Genomic DNA, 17208 nt, shown 5'->3' with positions numbered 1-17208 from the left:
ATAAACTGAGATATAATATGTTGAAGACAGCAACAGCCACAAGGATTAGTTGTGTGTGTGTGTGTGTGTGTGAGTGTGAGTGTGTGTGTATATGTTTTAGCTCTTCACACTCTCTTCCTCAACTGCATCCACAAGTCTCAGCAAACATAAATAGACCTCAATATCAAGAGTGAAAACAGAAGTGATCAAGCAAGTTCGCTCAAATTGTACCCTATCATTTCTGGAATGAACCTGTAATGGAAAGCTTCCCTTCTCTTTTCGAAGACCAAACACTCCATCTCTGAAGGGAATTTCTTTACCTTTTCTCTTCTCCAGAACACTGCGTCACCAGATAACTCTTCTCTTCCCTTTTCTTCTCTTTATAATTTTAGTCTTTCTTGGCAACTTATTACCACGAACTATAATTCCCACATGACAAATTTTCTTCAGTCCTACTCTCTCCTCAGGCAATAAACTCTTGTTTTGCTTCCCTGTCACTCTATTTCAACAGGTTAATTTTTGCCCTAACATCTTTACTTCTGGGAATTTGATTTCCTCGAATGCTGGGAAGCTGGTGACTAAGGTATGGCTCAGAGTCACTGACTCAGCTCTTTCCCCATAGATGAGGATGTGGTATTGCTAAACTTAGATCAATTGGAAGAGTTTGATATTTGTCAACCTTCCCTTAAGTGGAAGTACTCAAGCGAGTATTTGGCCAGAAATATGCTTTAAATCTAGACAATAGAAGTATCTTAGACATTTTCTATTGACACATCACATCCATTTTTATCATCTAAGCTACTGCCCTTTATCATAAGAAAGGGAAGGCTAACTCTTCCTTAACTCTTCCTTTCCCAGACTCGCCTGCTGGTATGGTTTTAAGCGTTAGGAAGGCACTTAGGATGAGGTGTACGAGTAAGCGGTGTAGAATGCTGAGGGGGTGTCAACGCCATTCTTGCTTTTCTGAGGAGGTGCCCCTGGATGACGGACGGCATAAGCCGGACTCCCTACCCCACAGCCTGTCTGCAGTTTCTGGTGCAGAGTGGCTGTGAAGTCAGTACAGTGGTAGCTTGGCAGTAGGTCAGCTTCCTGACCTCTGGTTAGCAGTTGCAGACTTGACCCCTGAACCACACTTCGCTAATTTGTGAGCTTAGAAGCAGAACACTGGTGGCTCTCTCGTCATCCCCTTCCTCTGCCTTCCCAATGATTCTAGAACCACCCCACTCTCAATTTCAGGTTTCTTTCTGCTTGGTTTCTACATCAGTCTCCATCTGATAAATGTCCTAAATATTAAGGGAATTGTCACATGAAGGATTGATCTTCCTGGATTTAGCAAGCCCGTGTAATATGCAGTATTACTGTCGATGCATCGCCCCTCAGGGACTATGTTGCGATGGGTTCTATCTGCTTCTGCTCTGACGCCCACACTTTTTCCAACAAGATTTTGTGCATATTTTTCCTACTTCAGTTGTAAATGTAATCTAACATCATAGCAAATCCTCAGCACATCTTAAACCCTATCCATTTCCATTTCCTCTTATTTCACTGCCTTTCTGGTTTTCTCCAAATAATTATTCTACTAATCTTTCCACCACACTTGATCACCTATGTTTAAAATTTTCTTCGTACAAGTGGATATATTAAGTCTCTGAATAATTGTTTTTCATTTTATTTGTTCCTACACTTTTACGTCCAACAATCAAGCTTAGGTAACCCAGGGATCTCTCCCTAATTATATCACTTTTACCTCTGATATTCTCCACTGAAGTGCTCATTTACTCCTGAGGTACGAGTGGAAATTATTTCCCTCCATAATACCTAAATGTTGACCCTTCTCACAAGTCATGGGCTCCAATCTCCCATTATTAAGTTGGCATTTCAACTATGACCGATAAGCAAATTAAATAAAACATAATAAATCTCTGATGCATTCAATAATTCATGTAAACTTACTATAAGCCAGGCAGTTGTCTATGTCTGGGGTAAAATTGAGACATCAGTCACTACTCTTATGGTGGTTACATTCCAATTACATAAAAGTAATTATATATATTAATTTTTTATTATAATTACTGTGGTCAAAATTTAAGCAGGTAAGGGAGAGGGTTGGTGGGGATGGGCATGAGAGTTGGAGTGCTATAGTTTCAAATTAGGTGAACAGGAGTATCTTTGCTAAAAAAGTAATATTTAAACAAGGACTTAACAGAGAAAAAACAGCTTATGAAAATGCTAGGAAGATAAAATAGTAAGCATAAAGATGAGATATGCTTTGGGTTTTTAAATAAGAGAGGGACCATCTGTGCAGAGGGGCATGACTCAGGTGGAAAAAAGAGACAAAAGTCAGAGGAGGCCAATGGGAGCAGGGTAGGAAGAAACCTTGAAAAGTCTGATAGGCCTTTACAATCACGATGGCTCCATCCCTGGACAAAATGTTAAACCTCTGAAATGCTTTAAGCATAAAGGAATTACGTGTTTGTTTGTTTGCTTGGTTTTTGCTAAAGAATAAGTCTTCTTGATTTTTTTTAAATTTAAACTATACTCTAGGCAGACATAGGCCAAAGCAGGAAGGCAAGTTTCGGAATTTATGCAATGATCTATATTAAAAGCAAAAGCAAACCAACTAACCAAACGAACAAAAAAACAACTAGAGAGGTGCCTGGGTAGTTAAGTCAGTTAAGTATCTGACCCTGGATTTCAGTTTAGATCATGATCCCAGGGTAATAGGATAGAGCCCCATGTCAGGCTCTGTGCTGAGTATGGCACCTGCTTAACATTCTCTCTCTTTCTTCCTCTGCCCCTCTCCCCTGTTCACATGCAAACAGCCTAGAATGCAGAGTTTTATTTCATGAGAGCAATGAGACTGGAAATAACTTGCCAGTAGAATGAACAAGAACTCTCAAGGGGTTGGGCCTGGGTAAATAAGTAGATTCAAGGATGCTTGGTCCAAACAACTGGAAAAAGACAGTTGCCATTTGCTGAGATGGTAAAGAATGCCACAGAAAGATATATAGGGGTGAATATAGGAGACTGGCTTTGGATATCTGGGCATCTGGACATTTGCACTGACTTCAGGACATGTAAGTGGAGAGGGAATTAAACACGGAGATATAAAAGCATAGCATTCAGGGAAAAGATCCAAGCTAAAGGTGTATATTAGAGTTACAGAGTACAGGTGGTATTTAAATCCGTAAGAATTTATTAGCATAGCATAGGTTATGAGTTTTTATGAAACAAAAAACTATCCAAAAAACTGAGGCACAGCAACTTTTAACAGGTCAAAGAGATTTGTAACAACTAGCAAAAGAGACTAAGCAAAGCCCCATGAGGAAGAAGGAAAACCAGAAAAAATGGTGACATGCTAGCTATGTTGGGTGGTGAAGAGATTGTTCAAGGAGAAAGAAGTTATCAACTTCTTTTTGGGTAATATTCTGCCTCTAGATCAAGACGTCTGAGGATTGAGAATGGACCACTGAATTGAGCATGGGAAGGTCAACAGATACCTTAATAATAGCGGGTTTCATAAGAGAAGTAGAGGTAAAAACCTGACTGGAAGGGTGAGAGGAAAATAATTAGGTTCAGAAAATATAAATGATTCTTTTGTGAAGTTTATTTATTAAGGGAGAGTAGGGGTGCAGAGAAATGACATAGTGGACAGAAGGATTTATAAGGTCAAGATGATTTTCTTAAGACAAGAATATTTTTACTATGGAAATAAAAGCTTACTTTTTTTACACTGACACCCACCAGAACAAAAGAAAAGCAACCCATCTGCCTATTATATACATATGCAGTCACCCATGTATACGTACATACCTATAAAGAATATGTATATTCTATATTCCCCCTTTCTGGAACAGTGGACAATACTTTAAGATGTTTGAGTTCACGCTTACGTATTTTGGGCTACTTAGAGAAACATGGAAATAGGCAATTGCCCCATACCCTATGCTATGTTGAAATCAGTCTCTATAATGCTACCAAGATAAATGGATCATGCTGCTTCGTGACTAAAGCACTGCAAACTTCCCTTGTTATATACATGATGTAGCAGAACATGAACATGATGGGTGTTTTAAAGGGGATCTGTAATTTGACCTTACTTTTCTATTTTCATCACCACCACTGCTCCCCTCATACAATATAGCCTCCAGGTTCCCCTTTCTCTACAGTCTATGCCACTTCACAGCATGGGATCTTTGTACAGTCACTTTGATGTTTTCTATCTTACCCTTTATTTTCACTGGACCTGTTTCTACTCAGTCTTTCAGACTTAACTCAGAAGTTGACACCTGTTTGAAGCCTTCCCCAAGAATTCCAAACAGAACTCCATTTTGTGTTCCCAAGCATTTAATCTACACTTCTACAGCAATCCTTTTCTTTTGTACTCTAACTTAAATGTAAAAACCAGGGGCCCTATGTTACTCATCTTCAGATTCCCAAGGTCTCAAACAGTGTTTGACCCTTACTAGAAACTCATTATACATATGTCGAGTACGTGAAACAATGATTAAAAATTGATACAAGTATGGACTCCTTAAAAATGAGATCTAGCTATCTCATTTCCTTTATTTTCAGAGAAGCATGGTTGTTAGAAAATTAAGATGATGCCATACATAGTTTCTGAAGACTTGCAAAAGTTTTCCTCATAGTTTTGAGGGGAAAAAAAGGAGCCTGTTTTAGACGTTTCCAGACTAGATAATAAAACCGATCAGGTAAGAGAAACCTGGCTTTATATTCAGTTGAAGAAAGTGTGTTTTCAAATGAACTTTCACCTGATTTCAAGTTTTATGTAACAAGGGTCTGGATAAAATATGATCCCAATATAAGGACAAGTAGATTGACTATAATTCCACATATACCTAATTCTATTCAGTTTATTCAGGTTAGCCTGTAAGCAGATCTCTATTCTCAAAAATGACTTGATAGACTTCTCCATGACTTGGGTGAAAACACAGATAACCACACTTCATGATATTTTTGAATTAAGTCAATCCTGGAAAAAAGGCTAGACATTGGATTTGACAGGGTCTCTCAGTAGGTTAAAAAGATGAGCCCAATGGACAAGATGAGATTTAATAGGGGTAAGTACAGGGTCCTGACTGAGGTTAAAAGAAAAATCAATTGTGGGGCACAGGACTGGAGAACTCACTTAAAAACAGTCTGTGGGAAAAAGATGTAGGCTAGAAGGAAAAAAAGTGGCAAAATCAAATGAAATTTTTGTATCCTTTAATAGAAATATAGTGTCCAGAGTAAGTGAGGTCATTATCCCATTATCAAATTTTACTATGCATTACTCTACAAGGTCTAGATCTAAGTATTTTTTCCTAGATCTAAGTATTCTATCTAAAGAGGCATTTAACAAACTGACTTTTACCCAAAGATGAATTATCAATATGAACGACAGCTGGCCATAATAGTAGCTAGCTAGTATTTACTGAGTACATGACCTGTGCTGGTGTTTTGAATTCATTTTCTCACTTAGTTTTCACATACGTCTAATCAAGTGGAGCTTGGAATGGCTTCTGGGGAGCACTGAAACCCCCTTCAGGACAGAAGCACCCATTCGCCAATGTGGGATGTGTTGCCTGACAGCTTACAGCAGATTCCATCTCCTCAAAGACCCCAGGAGAAGGTGACTTTACCAGAAAATCATATCAATTAATGAAGCCACTGTGAGCTCATCATATTAAGATTTAATATGAAAAGTTTACAGTTAAAAGTGAAATACAACAAACATCAAATGAATTAGGAAAGTTAAGATTATGAATCATTTGATAAAGTTTAAAAGTTAGATTAAATGTCTTGAGGAAAACTTTAAAATATACTATATACATAGGAGACTATATACATAGGAGACAAGGAGACTGCCTTGTCAGAACATGATTTATTGGAAGTACAAAATTATAAGGAAGGAATGATAATTGTTAACAATATGATTGTAATTTGATTTGCCTTAAATGTGCTTTACATTTTTTTGCCCCAAGATAGGAATCTAAATCAAAAATGAAATTATGTTTTCTACAAAGAAGGATTATCACCTAAGAAGTACACTTGAAAAAAATTCATGACAAAGTCTTAAAATATATATATATATATATATATATATACATATGTATACATATGTATATATATATTCTTCTCTCCCAGAATAAATAAAAGCAAATGAAGTGAGAGGCATGGAGGTGAAATAGCCAGCTCATGAACATAAGTGGTATCTGTACGCCAATTTTCATATATATATATATATACACGTATATATATATATATATATACGTATATATATATATATACGTGTATATATATATATATATATATATATATATATATATATATATCGCTCTTCATCTAATTGTGTTTGTCCCTGGCATTTTGGTAAAAAGTTAATATAACAAAACTGATTATAAGACATATATGGGCTGGTTTATAATTACAGTTTTATAAAGATAGGAAACAAACCAAAGAGAACCGAATCATTCCTTGCTCATAAACATGAAACCAGGGCCTAATAGAAAGACCTGTTCGGGGCTTTTCTGCTTTAATCCAAGCACAGGTAAATATGTTTTATTTTAGAAAAATCATTTTAAAAATGGATACAAGTTCCTTCATGTTATTTGGGAGAATGATAAAAGAAAACTGGCAGTTACTACTAGGACTTGGCCAATTAAGATCACATGTAGGAAATAGTAGCAGAAGAAAAAGGATGTTGCCTTCCTACTGACCCTCATAGGACACCTTTGATCTAGCCAATATTTTATCCTACTTATTATTTAAATCATCATAATAGATATAATAAGTTACATGTTTACATATTGTTTTCTAATTTTTAAATGTATCTTTCTTCCTTAAAATAAGTATAAATAATACCTCATGTATTTCTTTGAGCTACTGTGAGAATTATGTTGATGACTACTCACGATTCAATGTAAATAATCACTCCTATTTTTCTTCTCACTAGAACTTTATCAAACTGTTCTCTCCCAGAAGACATAAAGGCAAAAGAAGAGGGAGGCATGGCAGTGAAATAGCTAGCTCATGAACATAAGTGGTGTCTGTATCCAATGTCCACACCCTGTTATACCACCCACTTCCATATCCTACTTAATCAAAGATTATACCTCCACTGTTAAGAAAAGAACTATCATCATACTTACTAAGAGATTTTAGAAAAAAAGATGTCTAGGGCACCTGGGTAGCTCAGTCAGTTAAGTGTACGATTTGAGTTCAAGCCCTGCATCGGGCTTTGTGCTGACAGCTCAGAGCCTGGAGCCTGCTTCCAATTCTGTGTCTCCCTCTCTCTCTGCCCCTCCCCTGCTCACACTCTGTCTCTCTCACCTTCAAAACTAAATAAACATTAAAAAAACATGAAGGACATTACTAGGATGACAGGTAGGATCAGATTTTAGTCTTTGGATTAGACAGTAATTTAACTGTTTTATAGAGCTTTTGTAGGAGAACGTTTTGTTACATACAGTAAATACACAGTGAAGTTGGCCCCTGATAAATGGCTCAGATAAAATAATATAAGTTCTATGAACTATTCTCACAAATTTCCTATGAGTATGAAATTATGTTCAAACAAAAAAGAATAAAAAGGAAGGAAACTAAGGCCAATATATACACATAAGATATCTTGTGAACATAACCTATGAGCAGAGAGAGATGGAGACACAGAATCTGAAGCAGGCTCCAGGCTCTGACCTGTAAGCATAGAGGCCTATGTGGGGATCAAAGTCACAAACTACGAGATCACAACCTGGGCCCAAGTCAGATGCTTAACCAACTGAGCCACCCAGGTGCTCCCCTAGTAATGTCCTTTGTAGCAAAAGATGCAGGCATGGCATTTATTTGTTATTTATCGTTACTGTCCTTTAATCTAGAAAGTTTCCTCAATCATTCCTTTGTTTGCATGGCTTTGATACTTTGAAGGCTGGTTATTTTGTAGATGGTATCTCAATTTGGACTTGTCTTACATTTCCTCCTAGTAGATCCTGATTATGCATGTTTGGCAGGAATATTACAATTGTTGTTATGTGTTCTTCTCATTATCTATTTCTGGTAGCACCTAAGTTTAATTTTCTCATTACTGGTGATGTTAATTTTGATCACTTAATTAAAGTGGGATCTGGTAGGTTTATCAACCGTAATGTTATTATTTTTCCATTGTATTTAAAAATAATTTGAGGAGTAGACACTTAAAAATTTTTTTTTAACATTTATTTATTTTTGAGACAGAGAGAGACAGAGCATGAACAGGGGAGGGGCAGAGAAAGAGGGAGACACAGAATCGGAAGCAGGCTCCAGGGTCTGAGCCATTAGCCCAGAGCCTGACGCGGGGCTCGAACTCACGGAACGCGAGATCGTGACCTGAGCTGAAGTCAGACGCTCAACCGACTGAGCCACCCAGGCACCCCGAGGAGTAGACACTTTAAAAACATTTCCATTTATTTTTTTTCATCTAACTAAATTTTTTCTCGTTGTACTCGCATTAGCAACCATTGATGCCCCTCAGCTGAATTCATTTGTATTATGATATTTGTTAAAATTGGTTGATGGATGTTTTTGACATGTCTCTCTCTCTCTCTACTTTTTTTTTTTTATTAATTTCTTTTCCTCCTGGCACAACACATTTTTCCAGGCTTATTTTGTACTTGGTTCCACTGTTAGAATCAGCAATTTTACAAGAAACCTGGTTACTTTTACTGAAGAATGGTATTTAGAAACCAAGAAGTAGGGGAGCCTGGGTGGCTCAGTTGGTTAAGCCTCCGACTCTTGACTTCAGTTCAGGTCATGATCTCATGTTCATGGGTTCGAGCCCCACATTGGGCTCTACGATGGTGGTGGGGAGCCTGCTTGGGATTCTCTCTCCCTATCTCTCTGCCCCTCCCCTGCTAGTTGCAGACTCTCTCTCTCCCTCCCTATCTCTCTCTCTCTCTCTCTCTCTCAAAATAAATAAATAAACTTTAGAAACAAATAAAACCAAGAAGTGGGTACCAGGCTAGTATGCTCTTTGCTGCTGAGGTGTTACACCTCCCAAGTCCTCTCGGTGGATAGAGACAGATCAGAAATTGTTTTCTAAGTAAGATTCCTGACAAAAAAAGTGTTCCTTGTAGAAATGGCTGAATACACACACACACACACACACACACACACACACGTCTTTACTTCTTTTCTCCTTTCTATCTGTATCAACATACATTAAAACCAGACTTCACACTGGTAACTCCAATCCCCAACCTTTATCCCAGGGTTATTCTAGTTTTTGTTCTTTATCTGCAACTTTAAAGGTGAGATGATTAGTCCATACTGTATTATACTTTATATATTTACTGATGTTACCCCATACACTTGTAGAAATGAGTCATGAATCACTGCCCCCACCCTTTTACTTGGTTGGATCCCTCCTTAACACTGATTAGGTTCCAATACTCCTCTCTGGGTTGCTGTATCTGTCTTGGCACATGGAAATCCTTCTCACCTGCCTAGACTCCAACATCCCACACTAGACCACTGAGGCCCCCTTTAGTCTATTAACTCTGCTGAGGGTATGACACCCTATTCCAGGCTGTTGTGCCCCCACCCACATACAGATGTTTACCTTACTTTGATGTAGGACTTAATTTTAAAGGAGGCAAAAAAGGAAGATAAGAAGGAAGGAAAAGAAAAAGGAAAAAATGATTTTTGAAACAAATGAAGTTAAAAGGATGGCTTTTTCCTGTATTTATCACTGAATATGTAGCACATAATTTCATATGCAATTTTAGCTGCTTTATTTTATTGCCCCTTTGAATCTAAATAATCTGCTATAGTATAAAATACCATATAATAAATTATCTGTACTTTTACTAGGTCAGACAGGCCAATGAAATTTTGAGCTGTGATATTTACACCCTTTTTGAAATATTTAACTTTTTATATAACATTTCTCTTATATTTTATTTAAAATCACATTGCATTTTCATTGTTCAAATTCTTCAGGAAAGACTACATTTTGTAAGCATTAAATAAAGAGGTCCCATCAAAGGAATAATGTTTATAAATGTTGATATTTAAATGTAGGTTTCTCATGTAAGGCTCAGGGTCTGATTCATTTTTATATCTCCATTACAATTTCAGTTGAATCTACCTCTTTCTGAAACAAATTTTAGGTATTCATTTATCACAAAATTTTAAATATTAAGAAAATTGTGCTATTCAATAAATAGTTCCAATAACATTTTAGTTCTTACCTGAGGTGAACATTTTCTATTTTTCAAGCTGAGGGAAACTCAGTAAGTTAATACTTTCATTATGAGTATAGGTATCAGACACACCCAGACCCCATGTCAGAAGGATAAGTATCAAATATATTTTCATTTTTCAATGAAAAATTTTACAGTATGAAATGTGAAATATGAATAAATGTGAGATATTAAATGTTTCCTGAGAATTTAATAATGTCTATTCATTATGAATATAATGTTCTATTTTTCATATTTTTTCTAGAATTATAAGCACTTAAAAATTTAAGAAAATCTGGTCATTAGCAAAGTTTACCTAATAGATACAAACTTATATGATCTGTAAAAAAGAACACGTAAAATAGTGCATCAATATTATTATAATTCTATATATATATATTTGTCACATACATAGTTATTATTTATAAAAAGTTCATATTAATTACAAGGAAATTCATCTAGTTTCCTGAGGCTAATTTAGTATCAATTTAGTATCAGTGAATTTTGATATGACTTAGCACATTTCATTTTCCTAGAATTTAATTGCTTGTTAATGGTTTATTCATATGCCTAAATGTGGATAGTCTACTTCCCATGATTTTCATTGAGATTAATTTTCTAATAACGTCGTGGTAGATAATAAATATTCATGTATTTCTTTCCTTTCTTTATCCCTTCCTCCTTCCTTCCCTTCCTGTCTAAGTTCTTTCATGTCAATATTTTTCTTCCTCCTTCCTTCCCCGAGAACCTTTCATACAATCCCTTCTCGTCCTTTTCCCTTAGTGTAACAAAACTTGACTTGGAGAGTAACGGGTTCCAGTTACATAATAATTTGAGTATTGATTAGTTTTGTAAACTTTTATTTTATTTTTTTAAATATTTATTTATTTTTGAGAGAGAGAGAGAGAGAGAATGAGCAGGGGAGGGGCAGAAAGAGAGGGAGACACAGAATGAAGCAGACTCCAGGCTCCAAGTGGTCAGCACAGAGCCCAACATGGGGCTCGAACTCACAAACCATGAGATCATGACCTGAGCCAAAGTCGGAGGCTTAACTGACTGAGCCACCCAGGCTCTCCAGGTTTTGTAAACTTTTAAATTTCCCTTTGGTCTTTACAACTATTAACATTACTCAGGAGTATATTTATATCATATAATCATATCAGTATGATATATATCAGTATCATATCATATCAGTGGTAATAAATACCTTTCTTAATTTAATATAAAATTATAGTTATATACTGGAACTCTACTTAGAAAACAGTTTAAAATATTTTCATAGAAGGTATGTATTCCATTAAAACACAATATTACAATAATTTTTTGATATTTCTCTACCTACTCTTAAAATGCAATAAATCAAGTTTTTGTATCATAGGAGCTATAAAAAATATACTACAATGTGTATCTTCTGACTTCCAGTCTTGTAAAACATAACGGCAAATTCTATAAATATGTATGTATATTTTATATATAACTGTTATTTATATAACTAAAACATAACTAGATTTCTAGTTAAAATGAATTGTATTCTACATGCCATTATTTCTATATCTTTAAACTCTGGGAATAACTAGAATGTTTTCAAACAAAAAATGCAACAGTTTTCAATGGCAGTTATATAATCCTAAATTTTCTATTTGCCTTAAAAATAAGCTTACTATTTGTAGTTTCAACTTTAAGATTTTAAAACAGATTAATTTTAGTTTGCTTTCTATCAAGATGTCTTTTATTTTTAGTTTTTTTTTTGATAGGGTTCTAACTTTACATAAAATATAATTTGCTTTCTTTTTTTAATGTTTATTTATTTATTTTTGAGAGAGAGAGAGCACAAGCAGGGGAGGGATAGAGAGAGAGAAGGAGACACAGAATCTGAAGCAGGCTCTAGGCTCTGAGCTGTCAGCGCAGAACCCGATGAGGGGCCTGAATTCACAAACTGTGAGATCATGACCTGAGCCGAAGTCAGATGCTTAACTGACTGAGCCATCCAGGCGCCCCTATTATTTGCTTTCCTAAGACATTTTCTCCTTTTTTTTCATAGACAGTTCACTCATAAAGTTGGGGGATCCGAATCAAGGTTTAAAATCAATCTTGATTAGTAAATATGTTCTAAGTCCTCACTATCTTCCCTCAGATGCAACTGTTCTAAATTTTTAAGTATTGGTTCATTCCTCCTAATAATAACCTGTATCATTACTTATTAAAATGTAAAGCTATTTGATTACAGAAATATTTTATGAGATCTCAGAAATTATTGTGCTATACTTACCAGCCAAAGCAAGAATATATTCTTGAAATCTTGTTCCTATACGGTTAGTGGCTGTGCAATTATATCGTCCAAAGTCATTGTCAGATGTAGGTGCAATCTAAAATAATCATAATAATAAATGTTGAACAATTTTAAAACAATATCACAACAGTTTTAAAATAGATTCTAGTATGCCTACCATCTTCACAACTGTTCTATTATTTACAACTCCTTGCCATATTCTTTTTTTTTTTTCTGTATCAAGTATGTATCACACCCTTTTAAGATGTAATCCATAGACCTGTGTTTCCATGGGACTAGGTGAAATATAGTTTAGCTATTAATTTATTAAGTAGATAAATGCTACATCTACTGAATAGAAAAATCACTAGATATTAATGTACGTAAAGATCAGAAAGTAGTACACATTTTGAAAAAAATATATTCTGCAATCACTGCAGACATGAACTTGAAAACAGAAAATTGTTCCCAAAGCATTAATTAACTCTTTGTTTTCTGTTTTAGCCTCAAGTCAGGAAGACTTAAAGTTCAAAAAAGGTTAGAAATACATCAGTTTTCTTTCCCTCTCATGATTTTATTGAATATGAAATATTAATGAAGGATGAGGACTCATTCTAAAAAAAAATAATAATAATCTTTCCAGGAAGGTACTTTGCAAGAAAAATGTTGCCCTTGTGTAGTAATCCCTGTAGACAGGCATATTATCTTGATAACTAATAACAGTATCTCACCTCCATTTATGTTCAATTCTTATCATTCTCTTTCAGTTTAGGTGCAAAATAGCTAACCTCAATCCTTACACATTCGAAATCCATAATTAAGTTAACCTTCCAGAATTCTATTGCTGAACGTTGGGACCAACCCTGTAATTCTAATGTACCGAAATTCTGAAGTATCAATTCAGAAAAGAGATTTGATGATAGTAATAGATACAATTTTCAATCCCAGTAACTATTATTAAGGGAGCATATGCTTACAACAAGAGTTGCTGTTAATTTCAACTCTATCCCAAAAAGGGGAAAATGATTTTGTGGTAATGGGAGGCCATTAACTAAAAGTGCAATTTTGAGGTCCATTGAAGATGGTAATTCTGAAAGAGTACAAAAAAAAATCTGTATTATGCATTCTCTGGTTAGCTGTCCACCTAGGAGTAGATCATAAGTTTAAGGATTAGAAGCTTTAACAGTTCTTATGTAAGTACTTTTGAGTGATTAAAATATTCATTTTTCTTACATTCAGTTTTTAATAAGCTAGGCTAATTTAACTTTAAAACAATTTTACTAGTGAGAAAGAAATCTGCCAACAAAACATTTCTTCATTTTATGAGCATTTGAGAGTTATTTATATAGTCCACAGGAAAGAATGTGTACTGAACTGACACAATGCAGAGACAGAATGGCCATGACAAAGTATGAAAACTATCACGCAGCTCCTCCATATTAAAAAGGTAATTTAAATATAACCAGTTTAATTGGAACGACTTTTAAAAGGCTCAATTCAAGGTTTTTTCACTTGTTTGTTTGTTTTCTGTTCCTGGGAGTTTGCCTATCCCAAGACGGAAGTTTCATAATTTTGTCTGAAATAATTTCTTTATAATGTTGTATGATGAACAAATACAGAAAACACCCCTAATAGAATAGATTATTTAAAAGAAAAGCACAGATCTAGATATAGCCTGACCAAATCATGAGCCCGGCAGCATATTTGATGTGTTCTAGGAAAGCAATACGAAAACAATGTCCGAGAGTGGCTTGACGCCCAATCTGAACACAATGAAATGAGAAGCAATCTTATCAAAAAATAAAATAATGTACAAATAGGTATATTATAAAGCACTAACTTAAAAATATTTAAATTTAAAATAAACCAGTTATTGCTGCTATTTATCCAAGAAGAACTAGGAACATCTTACATATGGAACCACTTTTTCATATTCAAATATGCAATTAAAATAATTCAAGTTTACTTAAGATGTTGGGCTTTCATAGTACATAATAGAACAACATATAGTTTTGAACATCAATAAGGGCTGGGAATACATTGTTGATAAGGGAATTTAATCATCTTTTTCCTAAACCTTCAAAAACTTGGTTTCATTTCTCTGTGTTCCATTGTGAGAAAAAATCATATATTTAATAGCTAGCACTTTACTTAAGAAACAACAGAGAACAATAAAACAATATTATTCCAATCAATCCATTAGAAAGTTTCTACATCAATTTTTGCCCATATATTAAAAATATGTCCAATTACCTCAGGAAGCACTCAGGGAAAAAAAATGGATGGGCTATAGAGATGAATTTATTGGCAGCAATCCAAAGGATTTATATAATATTTTATTACATCTTAAAATTCATAAATTTAAAAGATTGAAAATATATATTTACTCAATGTGAAAGGAAAAACTTTAAAATCAATTCAAGAAATCTATTATTGACCAACTTGTTATCAATTGCAAACTCTATTTTTCTATATTGTATTACATTTTAAGAATTAGCAATTATATGACTATTATAATAATTACCAAAAAATTAAAAATGTAGTATCATAACCAACTATATATGTTATTGATTCAAGATTAGTAATGCTTATCATTGCTTTTTCTTTTTTATAGTTATTGTTATTTTGTTTTATTTTGTCTTCCTATTGTATTAGTTATACATTAGTTATTTATTCATGATTTTAATTCAATTTTTGAAAATAGTATGCACATAAAAAGTGTATATTCAAGGTCAATGCTTTAACCAACAAACCGTGTGGCTGTGTATAAACAAAAATTGCTTAGTTTTCACTTTGGGATGGAGAGAAATGCCATTTGGGCAGAAGATTAAATAACATGAGAGCTTTATATAAATAAAATATTTAAATATAAAATGATTAATATATTTAAATGTTGGATTTATTACATGTTGCTTGAAATTGACAATGGAGAATTATGAGCTATCCCAGAAACTGAAAACTGGTAAAATGATGTAAAGCAGAAATTGCAGATTAGTCTGTCATTTAAACATGAACTTAAATCTACCTGTTACGGAATGAATTGTGTTGCCCCATGGAATTCATATGTTGAAACCCTAACCTCTAATGTTATTTGGAGATAGGGTCTTTAAAGAGATAACTGAAGTTAAATGAGGTCATAAAAATGGGTCTTAATGTCCTTATAAAAAGACAAGAAACCAGAGCTCTCTCTTTATATGCACATAGGAAAGTCTATGTTAGTAAATGGTTAGAGGGAACATCTGCAAACAAGGACAGGGATTTCATAAACAAACAAAAAAAACAAACAAACAAACAACCTGGCACCTTGTTCCTGGACTTCTAGCCTACAGAAATGTGGATGTGGGGAAGGGTTTCTTTGTTGAAACTACCCAATCTGGTATTCATTATAGCAGCCCAAACACAGTAACACAGTACCCCAAACTAAGATTAAATCTAACCTTGGTTTTTAACTATGGTTTAATACCTACATTTTAGGTTAAATCTACCCAAATGTCTTTGTGAACTTGACCTCTGTGTCAATTCACCAATGGCTAGTTCTTCTAATAAAGTTACAAAGGAACCAATTTAAACCGAAATGGATCTAGACAGAGTAGCTTATTAGTCAGCTATCCAAATAATTGGGGAAGTAATGGTTAAATCCTTCTATCAACCAAACATTTCACTAAGTCCAGTTACCAGGTAGAAGACTTAACAAGGCACCAATGAGAACACCTTGAAGTTCATGCAGTCTGGATATCAGATGTTATTTTAAACCATGCATCTTTAAAATTTATGTAAACTGAACTACAGGGAAAAAATATAGTGTCCTTTCAGCTAAATAGGCTGGTGGGGAAGATCCCTAATTATATTGAAAGAGTGATAAACTGGAAGGGTCCCTGATTATCATAGAAACACAAACTTTGGGAATTGATACAGACACATAATCAGCAATTACTAAATAAGACGTAGTGTACTCAAACAGAATTTAAAGCCCAGGCACTAGGCAGTATAAAAACAATGATATACAATCTTAATTTAAACTATAAAATGAAAGGCGCCTCTGTGGCTCAGTTGGTTAAGCGTCCAACTCTCTATTTTGGCTCGGGTCATGATCTCACAGTTCGTAAGTTTGAGTCCCGCCTTGGGCTCTGTGCTGACAGTGCAGAGCCTGCTTAGGATTCTCTCTCCCTCTCCCTCTACCCCTACCCCTGCTCTCCCTCTCTCTCTCACAATAAATAAACTTAACAAAATAAAATATGTATACATGTAAAATACATATACAAAATAAAATAAAATGAGGCAGTGAACAAGTAAATCTGGTTTATTTAGAAACTTGTAAGTATGTAACAGCAAGAAGTAACATATGCCAGTCCTAGAAACAAAGCATAACCTCAAAATCAATGGCAACAATCATCATTGAAACTGAACTTTTGGCCCTCGATAACTGATGAATTACTCATTCCCTCACTCTATTTTTTCCTGATATAACTGACTTTTTCCAAATATTACTTTATGAAAAATAATGTCTTTTGTTATACACTCATAATCCTACATAAGTAAATTATGAGAAATTAATCATTAATGGGCCATGATCCAAACGCATAAAATTTCCTTTTTAAGTAAGAGCACATGAAAAATATACAATAAGATTTGTATGTGTATATGTATTATATGAAATATATAAGTGTATTTATATCAAGGTATTTAAAAATATAACATAGTAGTTAACTGCTAAAATAATACAACTTATTCATATGTACATAA

General features: G+C 34.5%; 1 protein-coding gene across 1 annotated transcript in view; it reads right to left on the bottom strand.

Annotated features, from left to right (window-relative positions):
- NCAM2 (neural cell adhesion molecule 2) overlaps positions 1 to 17208 on the bottom strand; it is a 215915-nt gene that overhangs the window by 91348 nt on the left and 107359 nt on the right. The window contains exon 9 of the mRNA XM_047099839.1: positions 12466 to 12562. Within this exon, the coding sequence (XP_046955795.1) occupies positions 12466 to 12562 (97 nt within the window). The remainder of the gene's footprint in view (positions 1 to 12465; positions 12563 to 17208) is intronic.

This window comes from Lynx rufus, unplaced genomic scaffold (genome assembly GCF_022079265.1).
Source record: "Lynx rufus isolate CCGP_SWC_20201006 ecotype Redwood Valley unplaced genomic scaffold, mLynRuf1.p SCAF_5, whole genome shotgun sequence".
Classification (NCBI taxonomy): domain Eukaryota; kingdom Metazoa; phylum Chordata; class Mammalia; order Carnivora; family Felidae; genus Lynx; species Lynx rufus.
This window is presented reverse-complemented; position numbering and strand designations above follow the sequence as displayed.